At 43.9% G+C, this 18,466-nt stretch overlaps 1 protein-coding gene across 1 annotated transcript in view; it reads right to left on the bottom strand.

Moving 5' to 3' along the window:
- Nucleotides 1-18,466, bottom strand: part of LOC120937903 (spermatogenesis-associated protein 7 homolog) — a 248,135-nt gene that overhangs the window by 71,782 nt on the left and 157,887 nt on the right. The window contains exons 7-8 of the mRNA XM_040351450.1: nucleotides 11,611-11,644; nucleotides 9,004-9,044 (exon numbers count right to left, since the gene is read on the bottom strand). Coding sequence (XP_040207384.1) covers nucleotides 9,004-9,044; nucleotides 11,611-11,644 — 75 coding nt within the window. The remainder of the gene's footprint in view (nucleotides 1-9,003; nucleotides 9,045-11,610; nucleotides 11,645-18,466) is intronic.

The following is an 18,466-nucleotide window of genomic DNA, read 5'->3' as shown; positions in this document are numbered from 1 at the left end:
CGACGCATGCTTGGAAGCATTGAACTTCGTTTTTTTCAGCACGTCGTGTGTTTTACGTCACCGCGTTCTGACCCGATCGGATTTTGAACTGATGGTGTGTACACACATCAGACCATCAGGCCACTTCAGCGGTGAACCGATGAAAACGGTCCGTCGGACCATTCTCATCGGTTTTGTCCGACTGTGTGTACGGGGCCTTAGAGTTCACCTACTGGCTCCATACACATAAACCCCACTGCCACTTACTTGGCTTTGTTTCAAATCCACAACGAATTTGCGGCGTAAGTTACGGCGGCGTAGTGTATCTTTGGCGGCGGAATTCAAATCGGCGATTAGGGGGCGTGATTCATTTAAATGAAGCGCGTCCCTGCGCCGAATGAACTACGCATGCTCCGTTTCGAAATTTCCCACCGTGCATTGCGCAAAATGACGTCGCAACAACGTCATTTTGTTAACTTAGACGTGAATTACGTCCATCCCTATTCACGGACCACTTACGCAAAAAAAAGAAAAATTCTAATTTCGACGCGGGACTGACGGCCATACTTAACATGGCAAGTCTATCTATATGCCGCAAAATACCAGCTTTAAGTATACGCCGGAAAAAGCCGACTAGAGACGACGTAAGAGAATGCGACGGCCGCGCGTACGTTCGTGGATCGTCGGAAATAGCTAATTAGCATACCCGAGGCGGAAAACGACGCGAACTCCACCCAGCGGACGCCGAAGTATTGCATCTATGATCCGAAGGCGTACGAAGCCGTACGCCTGTCGGATCAAACCCAGATGCCGTTGTATCTTGGTTTGAGGATTCAAACTAAAGATACGACGCGGGAAATTTGAAAGTACGCCGGCGTATCAGTAGATACGCCGGCGTACTCTCACTGTGGATCTGGCCCACTGATTTTAGTAATAAAAACGTACCTTTAATAACAGTATTCTATTCTATTCCATTCCAGAGCAGGAGGTCGTGGGCCACATCAGAGGGTTCTGAGGGCCACAGGTGGCCCCCGGGCCATTGGTTGGACACCTCTGCTCTATTTGTGTGAAAAAAATAAATTGCACACAGTGTTGCATGACTGAGCAATTTCTAGTTAAAGTAGTGCAGTGATTCTTTCTGTTAAAAAAAAACAAAAAAACAAAAAAAACGAGTGCAGTGCTGAATAGCAAAAAATGCTCTAGTCAAGAAGGGGGTAAAACCTTACAGAGCTCAAGTGAGTAAATTAAAAAAATGAATCACAAATACATACACAAAAAAAGAAAGAAAAAACACACACAAATACAAAGAACTAAACTAAAAACTTTCCTCCCCAAAAAATCACCCTCTAAAAAAAAAATTAAAAAAGTAATGCCTCATACACACGGTCGGACTTTTGACCGCGCAAAAGTTCGCCGTGATTTCATCGGAAATCCGACTGAAAGAAAGAGAACAGCTTCTCTATCTTAGGTCCGTCGGACTTCCGACAAAAAAAGTCAGATGGAGGCTACACACGGTCAGACTTTCAGAGGAAAAAAAAGCCTGTCTGACTTGTTTTCACGGAAAGTCAGATCGTGTGTACGGGGCATTAGTGCGCCAAAGCAGTTTAATATAGAAAGTTGAAAGTTTTCACTTCTGCAAAATGATGCAAACTGCAAAATCATTACATTTTCATTTGGTGGAAAACACTGCGCTCATCTCCAGTATATAACAGAACCTGCTGCTAATCTGGTTGTTCGGATGCTTTGATACTTCTAGGTTTACATCATCATAAACAGCTCTATGTTGTTTGGGTGTTTTCTGTTCTAGCTTGTTTACTGACAGCCCAATTTCCAGTGATAAATATACTCCATTAGAGGAAACAATAACACACAGCTGAGCGTTAATTGAAGGAATGTGACACATCATTACGCAGCCTTAGATGTATTCTACAATACAGAAGAGAGTGATAATTAGACACGTTGAATGCATTGTAATGTATGCGCCTTCAGTCTCAGTCTTTATAAAAAATGATCATTTAGGCCAGAGTACCCAATTAATGTACTTGTAGCGGTACCCTCGTAGGGGCTGCTGAGTGATTGTGGCTCACCTGTCACCCTGCCCAGCCCGGCATTCACCTCCAGACACTCCAAGACAATGAACAAGTCTATCAGATTTGTTTTTGTATTTTTTGGAGGAATTAAAACTTGGATGGGGTTAAGGAATTCATAGGATGCCCAGGAAAAATATTCTTGCATGGTTTGGGACAAGTTAGATACTTTCCCTGCCTGCACAACACTTGCTACAGACTATCTCTCCTTCTACCTCCAGTACGATTCTTCAGGCGCAGGCCTTAGCAAAAGTACCTTATTATAGGGACTGCAGGCCCCTATGGTGTAGCAACAAAAGTTTGAATGCTAGTCGTCCTTTTTGGTGGACTACTGATCCCAGTCAGCCCTCTGTAGACCCTGACAGCTCTCCGGCTGCAGCGGCCCAACTTCACTGGCCATGACATTACAGTCTCTCCTGCTGGCTCTACATCCTACTCTGACTGCACACTCCCAGTCCGCTCCGGCATGCCTCCCAGCTCTCCCGACTGTGCCTGCCTCTCACCAACACCTGGTGGATCCCTCCTGGAGACTTGCTCGGCAGTATTCCCCGCTGTCCTCTCCTGCTCCTGTTCAGGACACCCCTTGAGTTGTGTGGGGTACCTGTTCAGCTCTGAGCCCCTGGCCCAAGGTCTTCCCCCCCGACTGGAGAGCTTCCCCAAAGGCCCCAACAGCCTAATACTCCATCTCCAGTTCTTCCACCCGAACAACTCCTCCCCAGCTGGGCTGACTCTAGGTATTTAAGAAAGCCTGCCCCCTGACAATCCAAGTTGGGGATTGGTCAGGCCTCCTTAGAACACCCCAGACAGCTCCACCCTTCTTCCCCACCTTCCTTCTAGGAGCCTTTAAAAGCAGAAGGGAGGTGACCAAAAGATGAAGCCAGCTGTGAGTCACCAGCCTACTCTAAGCCACTCCCAGCCCCACAGATCAAAACAAACATGCCTAGCTTTTAGCTAGGCCTGCCTAAATTTACCTGTTCTAAAAAAAACTCACGCTAGCACCTACGCTAGGTAGAGGGTGCTACATACTAATAAAAATATTCTTTGTACAAATAAAGTCTCCTGTATGACAGTTTAACCGAGTCCCAAATACACCTTTTCTGTGATGCCAAGCCTCATACGTGAAACAAAAATCTTCCTTTACATTCCAAGACTGGGTCAAACCCCTCTGGTTGTGTCTCATCTGCTTCCCCTTCCAGACACTGCAGCTCACAATGGGAGGTTTCAACACCAGAGACAGTGCTGTCAATCCATAAAGCTGTTGGCAGGACTGGGTGTGGCCATAGGCTGATTGACAACCTACATGGTTGTGAATCAAATGTAACAGTGCCGATAGCCATTCCCCCAGCAACATTGTTTCATCCCACTTTGGTGGAAGCAGGCACAGCCTACACAGTGCCTTGAAGAAGGATTCATACCTCTTGAAATTTTCATTTTACAACCAAAACGTAAATGTATTTTATCGGGATTTTATGTGATAACCAACCTACCACCCGCCCCCAGTGCTCGATCGATCCCCGCTAACATTCCTCCCCCCCCTCGATTGCCACTTCGCTGAGTCTCCTGTCAGGCCCCCCGCCAAGAAATAAATAATAAAATTAGGGGAGACTTGAAAAAACATAAACTGCTGTGGTAATGCTACTGACAGACTGCCTTATACTGTATATGTAATTTTCGATTTTGTTCATAGTTCCACTTTAAATTCTTGGGCTCATGTTCCTCTCAGTAGTACTTTGTGCAGTATGGTGCATATCGCTTCTGAAAAATTAGCCCATGTTCCTCCTTTGCCAAAATATTTCTGCTTTTCAAATGAAAGGGGTACCCCAGGCCGACATACAGTACTATGTACAAAACTTTTGAAACACCCCAAAACATTGGGAATCATTGAAAAGAAAATGTACAACCATAGATTATTTTATTTACCTTTTTAATTATTGAAGTTCTTTTCTATATAATAAGACAGTTTTGAAACATACTAACTTGGACAATGCTTATTTTACCTTTCAATTCCTAGGCTCTTTTTTTTTCACCTCATGATTTTCTCCATCATCAAATTAACATGCATGTTTGCACATTTGTTTTCACGGCTGATTCATAGGTTTTCCCATCCTGCTCCTGTCTTCCACCTTCATGACTAAGCCCCAGTGGCCGGGCGAAATGCATTAGGGACCGTGGTTAGTAGAGCAGCTCTGGCTAAGGCCATCATTCACACCCAACATGGATCGGGTTGGTTGACTAGTCGCTTATAACTTTCCTACCTCTCATAACCACTGTCACATTTAACATTGGCGAGGCTGTGCAGGGCCCCACCCACACAGCTGCATCATTTATTCACAGAGATCTGTGAATGAATAAACTACAAGTCCTGTCCTCCACCGTGGCAGACAGATTTGTAGCTCTCTATGGACTATATGAATGTTATAATCAGTGCACTCATAGTTCATTGACACTTCCTTTAGCTTCCCAACTGAAAGCTCATACAGAGGTATGGGCAGAGAGCTGGGGAACACGTCTACAGGAGCGCAATTGGGGCGCAATTCCTGCCAATGACAGCAATCATGGGGCACAATTCCTCCCACTGACACCAATCATGAGGAATCGTTTACTCCCACTGATGCAGGGACATTTTGTATTCCCAATGACCACTGGCCAGAGTCCAGCCCCCCTAAAGTCTGAAGGACAGTTAACTGGTCTTTTGTTAAGAAAGTTTGGGGACCCCTGATGTACAGTACAGTATTAATAGACAAGTTAGAATTGCTTGTTCTTATTCAGGTTCTCTTTTTCTACCAGATATTAACCAATTCTTTTAGGCCTCAGTGGCCCGGATTCACAAAGCACTTGCGCCAACGTATCTCGAGATACGCCGCGTAAGTGAAAATATGCGCCGTCGTATCTGTGCGCTGCGCCCACAAAACTAAGATACGCCTGAAAATAGGCTTCATCCGACCGACATAACTTGCCTACGCCGGCGTAGAGTGGGGGCATATTTACGCTGGACGTATTTGGCGCTCGCATTGATTTTCTATTCACATATGCAAATGAGGGAGATACGCCGATTCACGAACGTATGTCCATCCGACGCAGTGCGCGTAAAGTCATACGTCCGGCGTAAAGTTATGCCCCATAAAGGAGGTGTAACTCAGCAGCATCCATGCAAAGGGCTGCACCAGGGAACACAAGCCGACGTATTTTACGTAGTTTACGTAGGACGTGAATATGACTAGGCGTAGGTTACGTTCACGCCGTAGGCAGTGATCCGACGTATCTTAGGCAGTTGTTCCAACGTGATTGCCTTGGAAACCCAGCGCAGATTTGGAAGCACTGGCTTTGTGAATTCAGTGCTTGCCTCTCTGCGCTGCGTCGGCGTAGCGTAAAGGAGATACGCTAGGGCGGCATAAATATGCGCCAGTGTCTGTGAATCAGGGCCCATGTCTTTTTCTATCTCATTCAATAATGTGCCAAGGGTGAAGCAGATACTCTGGAAACAAAAATAACTATAGAATATGACTGCCCCAAGAATGTAGGTATCTATGGTAAGTATAGACACATTAAGATTATTCTTTTTTTGTCTGTCATATTTTAACCAACTCTTTTTACACCTCTTTAAGAACACCGCCAGTTTGATGAACAATGAACATAAGCCACCTCACACTCCTGCACATGATTTTCAGTTGATGGAACTCATCACCATGAAAGAATTGCTTTTTTCCTTTGTACATTTTTTTGTATTTTAATACTTTTTAGAGCGGCATGCCCCCTAGGCTTTAATCGACATAAAAGTGCAGTGTGAGATCCATTAATGTAGGAAACTGCCATGCATATTATTGCTGGAGAACAAAGAGAAGCAACATAAATGGATACAACTAAATGAAATTATATACAATGAAAGAATCCAGGATTAGTTAAATGCGATTTATTTTTCCGCATGGTGAAAGCATTATGGGCATAATACAATTTATATAGATGTGGTTGTTTAGAAAGCTGCAAGACAGATAAGTTGTTCTCAGAAGTAGTGCTATCATGTGAATTTGTTTTTAATTCAGACTCAAAGTTTTCATCTTCATTGTTAACCATTCTAAGATCATTGTTTGGTTCTGAGCCTTTAAGCATACCTATGGTCAGACTATAGGTACACATTTTTAACAACCAATAAAAGAACTTAATAAAGTGATTGTAAAGTCTCGTTTTTTTCTCTGTAAAAATAATAAACATGTTATACTTACCTGCTTTGTTGTTTTGCACAGAGCAGCCCAGATCCTCCGCTTCTCTGGTCCCTCTTCGGTGCCCCCCCCCCCTTCCTGTTTAGTGCCTCCACAGCAAGCAGCTTACTATGGGGGCACCTGAGCTGAGTCACAGCTCCCCGTTTCCATTCAGACATGGAGCCCTGCCCTCTCTCTCCTGATTGGCTAGCTGCCTTTGATTGGCAGCAGCCAATGGCGCAGCTGCTGTGTCTCAGCCAATCATGGACGAGGGAGAATCTCGGATGTCTGAGATACTTGTGGACATCGCTGAGTGAGTGAGTGAGTGAGTAACTTGTATAGCGCTACAAATGCAACTAAATCGCCTCAAGGTGCTTTTTGCATCCAGTGTCATCCTGCTCCTTCAGAAGAGGTGGGTCTTTCGTTTTTTCTAAAAGCCCAATGGTTTTCTTCCATGCGGATGGTCGTGGGTAGAGCGTTCCAGAGCCGAGGTCCTTGGACTGCAAATCTTCGTTCTCCCTTACATTTGTAGCGGGATTTGGAGGAGGTTTTGGTTGGTTGACTGAAGGACGCGATTGGTGACGTTTTATTTTCTCGCATTAGTATTGAGGAGTGCTGGACAGAGAGGGACCTCAGGTAAGTGTTAGGGGCTGAGGGGGGCTACTGCACACAGGAGGATTTTTATCTTAATGCGTAAAATGCATTATGATAAAAAAAACTGCCTTTAACCACCTGCTGACCCAGCCTTTTTCTGACATTTTGCTAAAGTTAAAATCAGTATTTTTTGGTAGAACATTACTTAGAACCCATAAACATATATATTTTTTTAGCAGGAACACTAAATATTAAAATGGCAGATGTTACAATATTTGATCTCACACTGTATTTGCACAACGGTCTTTCAAACACAATTTTTTTTTGAACTCACTTTGATGAATTAAAAAAAAACACTAAAGGTAACCCAATTTTTTTGTATAATGTGAAAGATATTGTTACGCTGAGTAAATAGATACCGTATTTATTGGGGTATAGCGCGCTCACGTGTATAGCGCGCACACCTAAAGTTGGCCAGAAATTCCTGTGGAAAAAAGGATTTTGTACTTACAGTTTTGGTGTCTTGCGCGGCGTCCATCGGCGGCCTCCTCGGGTCCGGCATCCGTCTGCGGCTTCGGGTGTCCTCTTCGTCGGGTCTGGTGTCCTTCAGGGGCGTCCTCCTCGCTCGTTTCCCGCTTTCCCGCGCCGAGTTTGAATACTGCGCCGGCATATACCGAGCGCAGTACACACGGGCAGGCTCGGCTACTGTCGAGCTCACGTCCTGTACGTCCAGGACGTGAGCTCGGGAGGAGCCGAGACTGGCCGACTATACACGAGTGTACTGCGCTCGGTATATGCCGGCGCAGTATTCAAACTCGGTGCGGGAAAGCGGGTATCGGCTTATATCGCGCACCCACGATTTTGCCCTTTATTCAGGACAAAAAAGTACGCGGTATACGCCGATAAATACGGTACCTAACATGTTACGATTTAAAATTGCGCACGCTTGTGGAATGGCGACAAAATACGGTAATTAAAATGCTCCATAAGTGACACTTTAAACATTTTTTACAGGTTACCTGTTTAGTGTTACAGATGAGGTCCTGCACTAGGACTATTGCGATTGCTCGAACAATCGCAATGATACCTCATATGTGTGATTTGAACACTGTTTACATATGCAGACTCGTCTTAGTTATGCGTTAGCTTCAAGTATGGAGGGATGGGGCACGTTAAATCTTTTTTTTTTCTTATTTATTTTACTTTTTTTTATTTATTTTTTTACACTGTCCCTTTATTTTTTTATCACTTCTATACCTATTACAAGGAATTTAAACAACTCTTGTAATAGAAAAAGCATGATAGGTCCTTATCCTCAAAAAGACCCCAGATCTCTCATTTAGCCTTAAAAGAGAAGAATAGCCAATAGCTTGTTTGTCTGTACTTCTCCTATGGATCACAGGAGTGCAATTAGTTTTGTGAAAAAAATAAAAATACAATTTATTTAAAGTGGTTGTTAAAGGGATTCTATGCATTAAGGTGAAAAAACATCTGAGGATTAGCGGCCCCCCAGCCCCCCAATTTACTTATCTTACCCCTCTGAAGTCCCGCGCCATGAACGTGCTGGCTTCTCGGCTCATTCATTGGTTGATTGATAGCAGCGCAGCCATTGGCACCCGCTGCTGTCAATCAAATCAATAACGCGGCGCGCTGGGGGGCTGGGCCGAGTGATACAGTCGGCTGCTAAAGCGCGCCCGCAAGCTAACCCCCTTGGGAGAGAGCTTCCCATGAAGGGGGTTAGCTGATGCGGGTAGGTGCTGAGACATAGCCGCCGAGGGACCCCAGAAGACCAGGATCAGGGCCACTCTGTGCAAAACAAGCTGCACAGTGGAGGTGAGTATTACATGTTTGTTATTTTAAAAAAAAAGGGAACTTTTAGTGTCCCTTTAAGCCACTTGCATGACTTTGTATAATTCTCTTTGTTTCCTAAGCCTGTGTGCCTCTGACACAGGTCACACATTTTGCTTTTATGTCATAAACTTTTACACCTTTTGCTGTTATACTTTACTAAAGGTGAGAATCATTGGCTGAGATAGTAAGTAATATATATGAGCATGTACAGTATATAAGTTAAAGAAAGAATAAAAAATAAATACAAATAGTGGAAAAAAGTAATAAGATAATAAAGAATAACAGAGTAAACTTACTGTTTTGGAAGCCTTGAATATGTTCCATGATTCTGTGTCCTCTATAATTGTATAAAAATACATTAGATTACTATGTATGCAAAGAACATATCAAGTCATTATCAGATTATATTGGTGGGATTTGATTAAAATTGTATCATAATTGAGCTAAGTGTTCTGCCTTAGAATTTCTTTTACCCACCCTTCTGTCCATCCATTCACCCAGTCGTCTACCACATTGTGACAGAGTGAGGCCCTGCCTCGGCGGTGTGAGATTAGAAAAGGGATGTAAGGATGACACAGTTTTCTCAAATTTGCAGTTTGAGAAACTCAAGCAAGTTTATTGTGAGTAGAGAAAGCTGTGGTTTAAGCTTTTTCTGGATTTTGTAATCTCGGATCAGGGCCTGGAGTATGAAGGTTCCAAAATGATGAGGATATGTAAAATAACCACCCAGGTGTATTCTTAGGTAATGCAAAATAACACTTCAGTGATCCGTCAGATCTGAGAGAGAACTCAATGATACACATGAACAGTTACGGAGTGTTATCAAAAGGTCTCTAGTTTATTGAACACAGATTCACAGTTTTTATGCAGTTTGTAAAGACGATAAAGTGGTGGCTTAGGAAGGACTTCCTTTATCAGGATAAGGTATATGGAAGGATATTACCGCGCTGCCAGGTGAAATAGGAAAGAAATAGCTGCTAGCACAAATGATGGATGAAGTGTGCAGCGCTAAATAAGTGAATGAATATATTCAAACATTCAATAAAATGGTGCAAATAGTGTTGATGAGTATGTCTCAACAAATGAAACTAAAATGACACTGATCTCATAACCAATCACAGATAATGAAAATCGCATCAAATAGGAAAAAACAATGGATTAAAACATAGAACACACTCCCCACTGTGCATGGAAAAATAGAAAACCAAAAGGTGATCACTACATCACCACTTACCAGTGTGTGGATCCATACTTTACGGTAAGAGTACCGACCCCTATCCCATGGTGGTGGGATCACAGCCCTCGTATCCGGTGTTTCTACCCTCGTGACTAGGACTGATGTTCACCTTTTTTGCACTTGCACTATTGCACTTTGGAAACATTTCATTACAGTGTTTTGAGACTTTTTTTTACTTACCAGTCATCTTACATGGGACTTCTGTTTACAAACCTTTTGGTTTTCTATTTTTCCATGCACAGTGGGGAGTGTGTTTTATGTTTTAATCCATTGTTTTTTCCTATTTGATGCGATTTTCATTATCCGTGATTGTTTATGGGATCAGTGTCATTTTAGTTTCATTTGTTGAGACATACTCATCAACACTATTCGCACCATTTTATTGAATTTCACATTATTCTTTATCAGGATAAGACACACGTCATCTCTTTAGCAAGCATCTGCTTCCATCTTGACAATGCAAGTTCCTGTTTTCATCTGATGTATGTTACAGTTAGAACAGGAAATGTATTCTGGGCTCTGTCTTAAACCACAAATCACAAGATAAAGTCTATGTAGGTGAGAAACAGATGTTGCCTACAGATAGACATATTATAGCTTTACTTCTTAACAGAAATGGGAAGTTTCTTCCTGGACATGGCTCAACCACAAAACTGTCAACCTCTTTAATTCTATGTGAACCTGATTTAGCAAAACATAGGAAAATCTAGAATACAAAAATAATTGTTTTATACGTTCTTTTACACAAAGTGTTTTGGGTGGGATGGAACCTTCCATCTTGTGTCCAGAGTAGGGGTGACCTACTCAGGGAGACAAGATCCTTTTTTGAGGGGCTTTTTGCCCACAGGGCTGGAAAAGTCAGGGCAGCTGTGTGGGTCTTGAGAGACAGAAAGCTGAGGTGGCTAGTGAATCCAGGGAAGCCAGAGGAAAAGGTGCGAGAACCCGTAGTCTGGGAGACCAGTATTAATAGCAGAGGTGCTGCTGAAGTGTACTGTAGCTTGGTAAGCTAAAATGTCATTATGTATGGTTGATGGAGAAGAACCTGCTTGTGGGCAACCAGTTTGTGAACTTTGTTTTCTTTTTGAATAAAAGTGTGTGCTGCTATGCCCTTAAAGGGGTTGTAAAGGTTTGTTTTTTATTTTATAAATAGGACTTACCTTTTCCTTCAATTTCCCTTCTAAATGTTTTTTTTTCTTTGTTTTCTTTGTCTGAATTTCTCGCTTCCTGTTCCTCCTCAGTTAGCTGTTCTGGCTGACTAACCCCCAGCCAGATGATGGGGGGCAAGCTTACTGAGGAGGAGCAGGAAGTGAGAAATTCAGACAAAGAAAAAAAACATTTAGAAGGAAAATCGAAGGAAAAGGTAAGTGAACCAACAATGCACTAGCTTATTTAGAAAATAAAAAACTAACCTTTACAACCCCTTAAAATACAGTTCTGACTGACATGGACTCACTTTAAAAACGGTCACCGTCCCTGAGCAAATCAACCCCCATATCACACCATCCATCTATCCATCTACTTCTGAGAACAAATCTGTACAGAAGCCCATCCATCTACCTGCCCACCTATCCACCCATTCATCCATCCATTCACCCATCCATCTGTCCAACCATTCATCCATCCAAAGTTGGGATGGAAAAATTTGTGCTTTAGGCACAGGACTTACATTTTCCAGAGGCTCATAACTGTCTTCCAGGAACCTATATAATTAATGACACAAAGAAGCCAAACATTAATTTTTTGTTCAAGAAAGCCACTCTCCTGTGCTTAAATGTTATGCTTAGGCCTTGTACACACGCCGGACCGTTTTCATCGGACATGTCCGGTCGGAGATTTCTGTCTGATGGTTGTACACACCATCAGACAGAAATGAGAGGCAATCCGCGCGGACAGACAGCGCGGTGACGTGTCCGCGCCGTCGCCGCGACGATGACGCGGCGACGTGCGCGACGCAGGAAGGTCAATGCTTCCACGCATGCGTCAAAGTCATTCGACGCATGCGAGGGATGGCGGCCGCTCGGACATGTACGGTAGGTCTGTACAGACGACCGAACATGTCCGACGGACAGGATTCCAGCGGGCTGTTTCTAAACAAGTTTGGAAATATTTGCCCGCTGGAAAAAGGCCCGGCGGGCAAATGTATGCTGGAATCCTGTCCGCTCGGCTGTACAGACGACCGAACATGCCTGCTGAAACTGGTCCGCGGACCAGTTTCAGCAGACATGCTCGGTCGTCTGTACGGGGCCTCAAAGGTAAAGAGTTTGTCTAATCCTTATTGCCAAAGCCTAGGGTCTGGCTGCCCTCTCAGGACCATGGGCATCCAAATACAAGGTGAACAACGAAAACAAGAGAAGGCCGCACCAACATGGCCATCCGGTCTCCTTGCATTATTGGTGTATTCCAGTAGCCCTGGAGGCCACCTTTTTCCACTTGCATTGATATGCGTGTATACATCATGCGTTTGTGAGAATAATGCATTTTGCCTTTTATCTTTTAATAAATGTTTATAATGGTATTACACTAGGTCTGTGCAGCCTTTTCTTGTTTTCATCATTCATCTTTTGTTGCATTAACTATAAACATTATTTACGACAACAGAAGCACTATATATGTCATTCATCAGAATTTCACGTACGTACACACAAACACATATATATATATATATATATATATATATATATATATATATATATATATATATATACACACAGTATCTCACAAAGTGAGTACACCCTTCACATTTTTGTAAATATTTTATATCTTTTCATGTGACAACACTGAAGAAATGACACTTTGTTACAAAGTAGTGAGTGTACAGCTTGTATAACAGTGTAAATTTGCTGTTCCCCTCAAGATAACTCAACACACAGCCATTAATGTCTAAAACGCTGGCAACAAAAGTGAGTACACCCCTAAGGGAAAATGTCCAAATTGGGCCCAAAGTGTCAATATTTTGTGTGGCCACCATTATTTTCCAGCACTAACTTTCCCCTCTTGGGCATGGAGTTCACCAGAGCTTCACAGGTTTCCATTGGAGTCCTCTTCCAATTCTCCATGACAACATCACAGAGCTGGTGGATGTTAGAGACCTTCGCTCCTCCACCTTCCATTTGAGAATGCCCCAGAGATGCTTAATAGGGTTTAGGTCTGGAGACATACTTGGCCAGTCCATCACCTTTACCGTCAGCTTCTTTAGCAAGGCAGTGGTCGTCTTGGAGGTGTGTTTGGGGTCGTTATCATGTTGGAATACTGCCCTGCAGCTCAGTCTCCGAAGGGAGAGGATCATGCTCTGCTTCAGTATGTCACAGTACATGTTGGTATTCATGGTTCCCTTGATGAACTGTAGATCCCCAGTGCCGGCAGCACTCATGTAGCCCCAGACCACCATGACACTCCCACCGCCATGCTTGACTGTATGCAAGACACACTTTTCTTTGTACTCCTCACCTTGTTGCCGCCCCCACGCCTGACACCATCTGAACCAATTAAATGTATATTGGTCTTATCAGACCACAGGACATGGTTCCACTAATCCATGTCCTTAGTTTGCTTGTCTTCAGCAAACTGTTTGCAGGCTTTCTTGTGCATCATCTTTAGAAGAGGCTTCCTTCTGGGACAACAGCCATGCAGACCAATTTAATGCAGTGTGCGGCGTATGGTCTGAGCACTGACAGGCTGACCCCACTCATATGTCTATTTCTATTTCCCAAAGACAACCTTTGGATATGATGCTGAGCGTGTGCACTCAACTTCTTTGGTCGACCATGGCGAGGCCTGTTCTATATAGAGAAAAAATATAGCTGGGCTGCATTACACACAATTTGCACAAATGTACCTATTGTGAGGGGTTTAGCTCGGTAGCGGGGTGTGTGACCCCTTGGATGGGTTCACCACACACTGAATCTCTATAGACTGGCATTCGAAGACGGTTGAAAACAAAGTTTCTGGTTTATTTTTCCATCTTTCTGGAAAACAATTGCAAGCATTCAAACAGCATAAACAAAATCAAACATAAAATAAATCCTAGCCACTCTGGGCGTCTACCTTCCACACAGGAACCTATCTATGAAGTCTAACACAGCCTACTGCTGGGTAGACAGTGCTGGTCATACAGCACACAACAATAGTCTTTTGATTTTTATCACACAGAAAAATCAATCCTCTTCTCACCTTTACACAAGGCTTTCTGGCACTGCTCTCCTACTCACACAGACTCAGGATGTTGCAGCCAATTAGTGGTAATCTTTTGGACTTCTTATAGAGGCCTTTAATTGCCTCACTCTGAACAGCTGGAGTCTTCCAACGGCCCTTAGCCTTCCTGGCTATTTCTGCAGCCGACGCCCAATAATGATTGGTGTATTGTCTAAGCAAGGCAGAAATGTATGTCCTGTTTGTGACAACACCCACAGATTTATCTGACTTCCTGTCACACTAAATATTGGCACCAAAAGAAAATACTTGACATAAATTCTTAAAAAATTCTACAAAAGTCCAAGGTAACTAAACACAGTAAAAAATATTAAATGTTGCTCCTGCTAAATTAGTGTGAACGGGCACTAATACAGTGATCAGTACTAAAAAATATACACTGTTGCGGTAACTAATGACACTGGCAGGAAAGTGGTTAACATCAGTGGTGATCAAAGGGTTCAATGTTTTACTTAGGAGTGATTACTTACTGTTTGGGGGATGCTTTGACTGGGGGAATGTAAAGATTTGTGTTCCTGCTTAGCGGAAACACAGGATCAGCACATTCCCCTCTCACAGGGGGAATCCTCCTAAATGATCGGTGGGTCCTGGTGGGTAGGGTTGCCACATTATCCCTTTAATACAGGACACACATTAGTTACACAGGTTCTGTGGCTGATTTAGATGGCAATTAAACTCACTTGGTGCCTTATCTGCATTAAATCAGCCTCAGAACCTGTGTAATTAGTATGTGTCCTGGATTAAAGAGATGATGTGGCAACGCTACCTGGCAAACATCGCGTCCGCCGGACCGACTGACTGGCTCCCGCTGTGTCCAATCACAGTGGGAGCAGGTAGTCAGCGGTACGCGCCCCAGACCCGGAAGTGCCAGATCACTTACTAGGTACGTGATCTGGCGCAGACCTGCCGCAGTAAATCTAACTGGCAGTTACAGCAACCTTTTTCTTTGTTTTTGCTTTGGCTTTAGGTACAATTTAACACACAAATATGTCATATTTTTTAAAACGCATTAATCTCCAGCACATAAATATGAACTTGAATGTTGGAAAACGAAGTGTAAATGAGCCCTCGCAGCAAACAGATTTTGTTTTAACAGCAGAAGAATAAAAGAAGCCGTCTCACAGCAACGACCTCAATGCAGGTCAATAATAACTGTTAAAACCTTGCCTTCAACCGATCGATAAACCTTAACTGAGAACAATCCTAAAATATATAGCTGCTTACTGTGCCAAGCATTAATAAAATGCCACTGTACTGACAATACCATGTAGACTGAGAAAAATTGTATTGGTACCTGGAGGGAAGGTTAAAACTGTTGTCATGAGGTTATAGAAAACAAACTTTTTTCCATTGCCTATTCTGTAGTGCCTATTATCCCCTCTAAATACACACACATGGTCATCATAAGGCACAGTAGGACTATGCTTACAGTTGGAAGCATCAAAGGGACATATTTTTCCAATGTGGTTATCAGGTGCATATTTTTACCCATCATAAAGAGGGACACTCATCTCATATAAAGCCAACCTTAGATGGAACAATTTTCTTTCCTGCAACCTCAGGTTGCAGGAAAGAAAATTGCTTGATTCCCCCATCAACACAGTCAGGTCAATGTTGATGTGGAAATCTCTCCCACATAGCCATTGTGTTCTCCTGAGGGTGGGTGTGCCCCCGCTAGGAGAACACAGTGATTACTGCTAGCCGCTATAATAGCGGCTAGCAATAAACATACTGGGGTAGATTCAGGTAGATTGGCTTATTTTTCTGCGGGCGTAGCGTATCTCAGATACGCTACGCCGCCGTAACGTATCTCAGATACGCTACGCCGCCGTAACTTAGTGAGGCAGGTTCTGTATTCACCAAGAACCTGCGCCCTAAGTTACGGCGGCGTAGCGTAAATCTGCCGGCGTAAGCCCGCCTAATTCAAATTGTGAAGAGGAAGAGGTGGGCGTGTTTTATGTAAATAAAACATGACCCCACGTAAATTACGTTTTCGACTAACGGCGCATGCGCCGTCCGTGAAAGTAACCCATGCTCCAAATTAACCCGCAAAAAGCCAATGCTTTCGACGTGAGCGTAAATTACGCACAGCCCCATTCACGGACGACTTACGCAAACGACGTAAAATTTTCAAAATTCGACGCGGGAACGACGTCCATACTTAACATAGGATACGCCTCATATAGCAGGGGTAACTTTACGCCAGAAAAAGCCTAACGTAAACGACGTAAAAAAATTCGCCGGGCGGACGTACGTTTCTGAATCGGCATATCTACCTAATTTGCATATTCCTTGCGTAAATCGACGGAAGCGCCACCTAGGGGCCAGCATAAATATGCAACTAAGATACGACGGCGTAAGAGACTTACGCCGGTCGGATCTTAGTCAAATCTATGCGTAACTGATTACGTATCTGGAGATCTGGAGATACGCCGTCGTATCTTCTACCTGAATCTGGCCCACTGTTTATAACATCTGACAGGTTGATTGATTGGTCGATCAACTTGGGTACATTCAGCCTGCCCATGCATGGTTTAAATCGTGGCTGGTACCTGCAGACCCGTCCAGGATTTGAACCATCTATGGTCGTCTTAAGCCTTAGGCCCCGTACACACGAGAGGATCCATCCGCTGGAATTGATCCGCGGACCGGCTCCAGCGGATAGATCCCCTGGTGTGTACAATCCAGCGGATCTGTTTCCGCGGATTTTTATCCCCTGGGATGGATTTCAAGCGGATAAAAATTTGAAGACATGCTTTCAAATCTATCGCTTGAATCCATCCAAACGGATTGATCCGCTGGTCTGTACAGACTCACCGGATCAATCCGTCCGAATCAATCCCCCGCATGTGTCGTAATGATTCGACGCATGCGTGGAATTCCTTATATGACAGCGTCGCGCACGTCGCCGCGTCATCATCGCGGCGACGGCGCGACACGTCATCGCGATGGGATTTCGGCGCGGATTTCGATCCGATGGTGAGTACACTCCATCGGATCAAAATCCTCGCAAATCCTCGAGAGGATTTATCCGCGGAAACGGTCCGGTGGACCGTATCCGCGGATAAATCCTCTCGTGTGTACCAGGCCATACAAGTTGTCAGCTAAATAAGTAAACAAAAAATACAGTATATTATGTGTAGCGGTGATTCTAGACAACGAGTACTACTTTGGGTGCTGGATAGTGGCTTGTGAGTCCTTACTTTTGTCAGTTCCATACAAAATATGTACTACTGCAACTATCAGACACATCAGGCCAAACGTACCAGCAAAACTGCCTCTGAATGAGAGATGAATTGCTTGTGAGCTGTTCTGAGCTAGGAAGGTTTTTGTTTTTTCTGCATTAACCAAATTTATGCAAGCAAAACGACAGGACCAAGGAAAAAAGAGGAGGAGGTTTTAAATAATATGTTGGTACTGCTGTGTGTCTGAGTATCGGCAGAGGCCTCCTGGATCAGTTCCTGTTCAAGGGTATGAAAGTAGTATGAAAAGGGAACACAACAGTGTGAAGGATAAATGACATTAGAATGTACAATCTAGTACATTATAGATAGAGTATGCTAACAGAGTCTTTACAAACCTCTCTACAATGATGTGGCATTGCTGTGGGCATAGACTCACAAACATTTAATTTGCAGTGTGAGTATGGAATACTGTGTCCTAAAATAAATACTGTATATACTTGAGTATAAGCCAACCCGAATAAAAGCTGAGGCACCTAAATTTAGCACAAAAAACTGGGAAAACATATTGACTCGAGTATAAGCCTAGGGTGAGAAATGCAGCAGCTACTGTAAGTGGAAAAGAGGGTCAACAATGCCCATTTGCAGCCTCACTGTGCCCATTTGCAGCCTCATTGTGCCCATTTTCAGCCTAACTGTGCCCATTTGAAGCCTCACTGTGTCCATTTGCAGCCTCACTGTGTACATTTGCAGCCTCACTGTGTCCATTTGCAGCTTCACTGTGCCCATTTGCAGCCTCACTGTGCCCATTTGCAGCCTCATTGTGCCCATTTGCAGCCTCACTGTGCCTCAATGTGCCCATTTGCAGCCTTGCTGTGTCCATTTGCAGCCTCGCTGTGTCCATTTGCAGCTTCACTGTGCCCATTTGTAGCCTCGCTGTGTCCATTTGCAGCCTCGCTGTGTCCATTTACAGCCTCGCTGTGCCCATTTGCAGCCTCACTGTGCCCACCTGCATGCCTTACTGTGCCCATCTGCAGCCTCATGGACGAGGATGAGGAGGAGGTGGAGCTTTGTTACAATGGACGGCCCCTGACTGCAGCAGCATGTCACAGCTCGAGATCAGGAACATGA

Source organism: Rana temporaria, chromosome 4, assembly GCF_905171775.1.
Source record: "Rana temporaria chromosome 4, aRanTem1.1, whole genome shotgun sequence".
In the NCBI taxonomy this organism is placed as follows: Eukaryota; Metazoa; Chordata; class Amphibia; order Anura; family Ranidae; genus Rana; species Rana temporaria.
The sequence above is the reverse complement of the archived record's forward strand: the minus strand, read 5'-3'. Positions and strand labels throughout refer to the sequence as shown.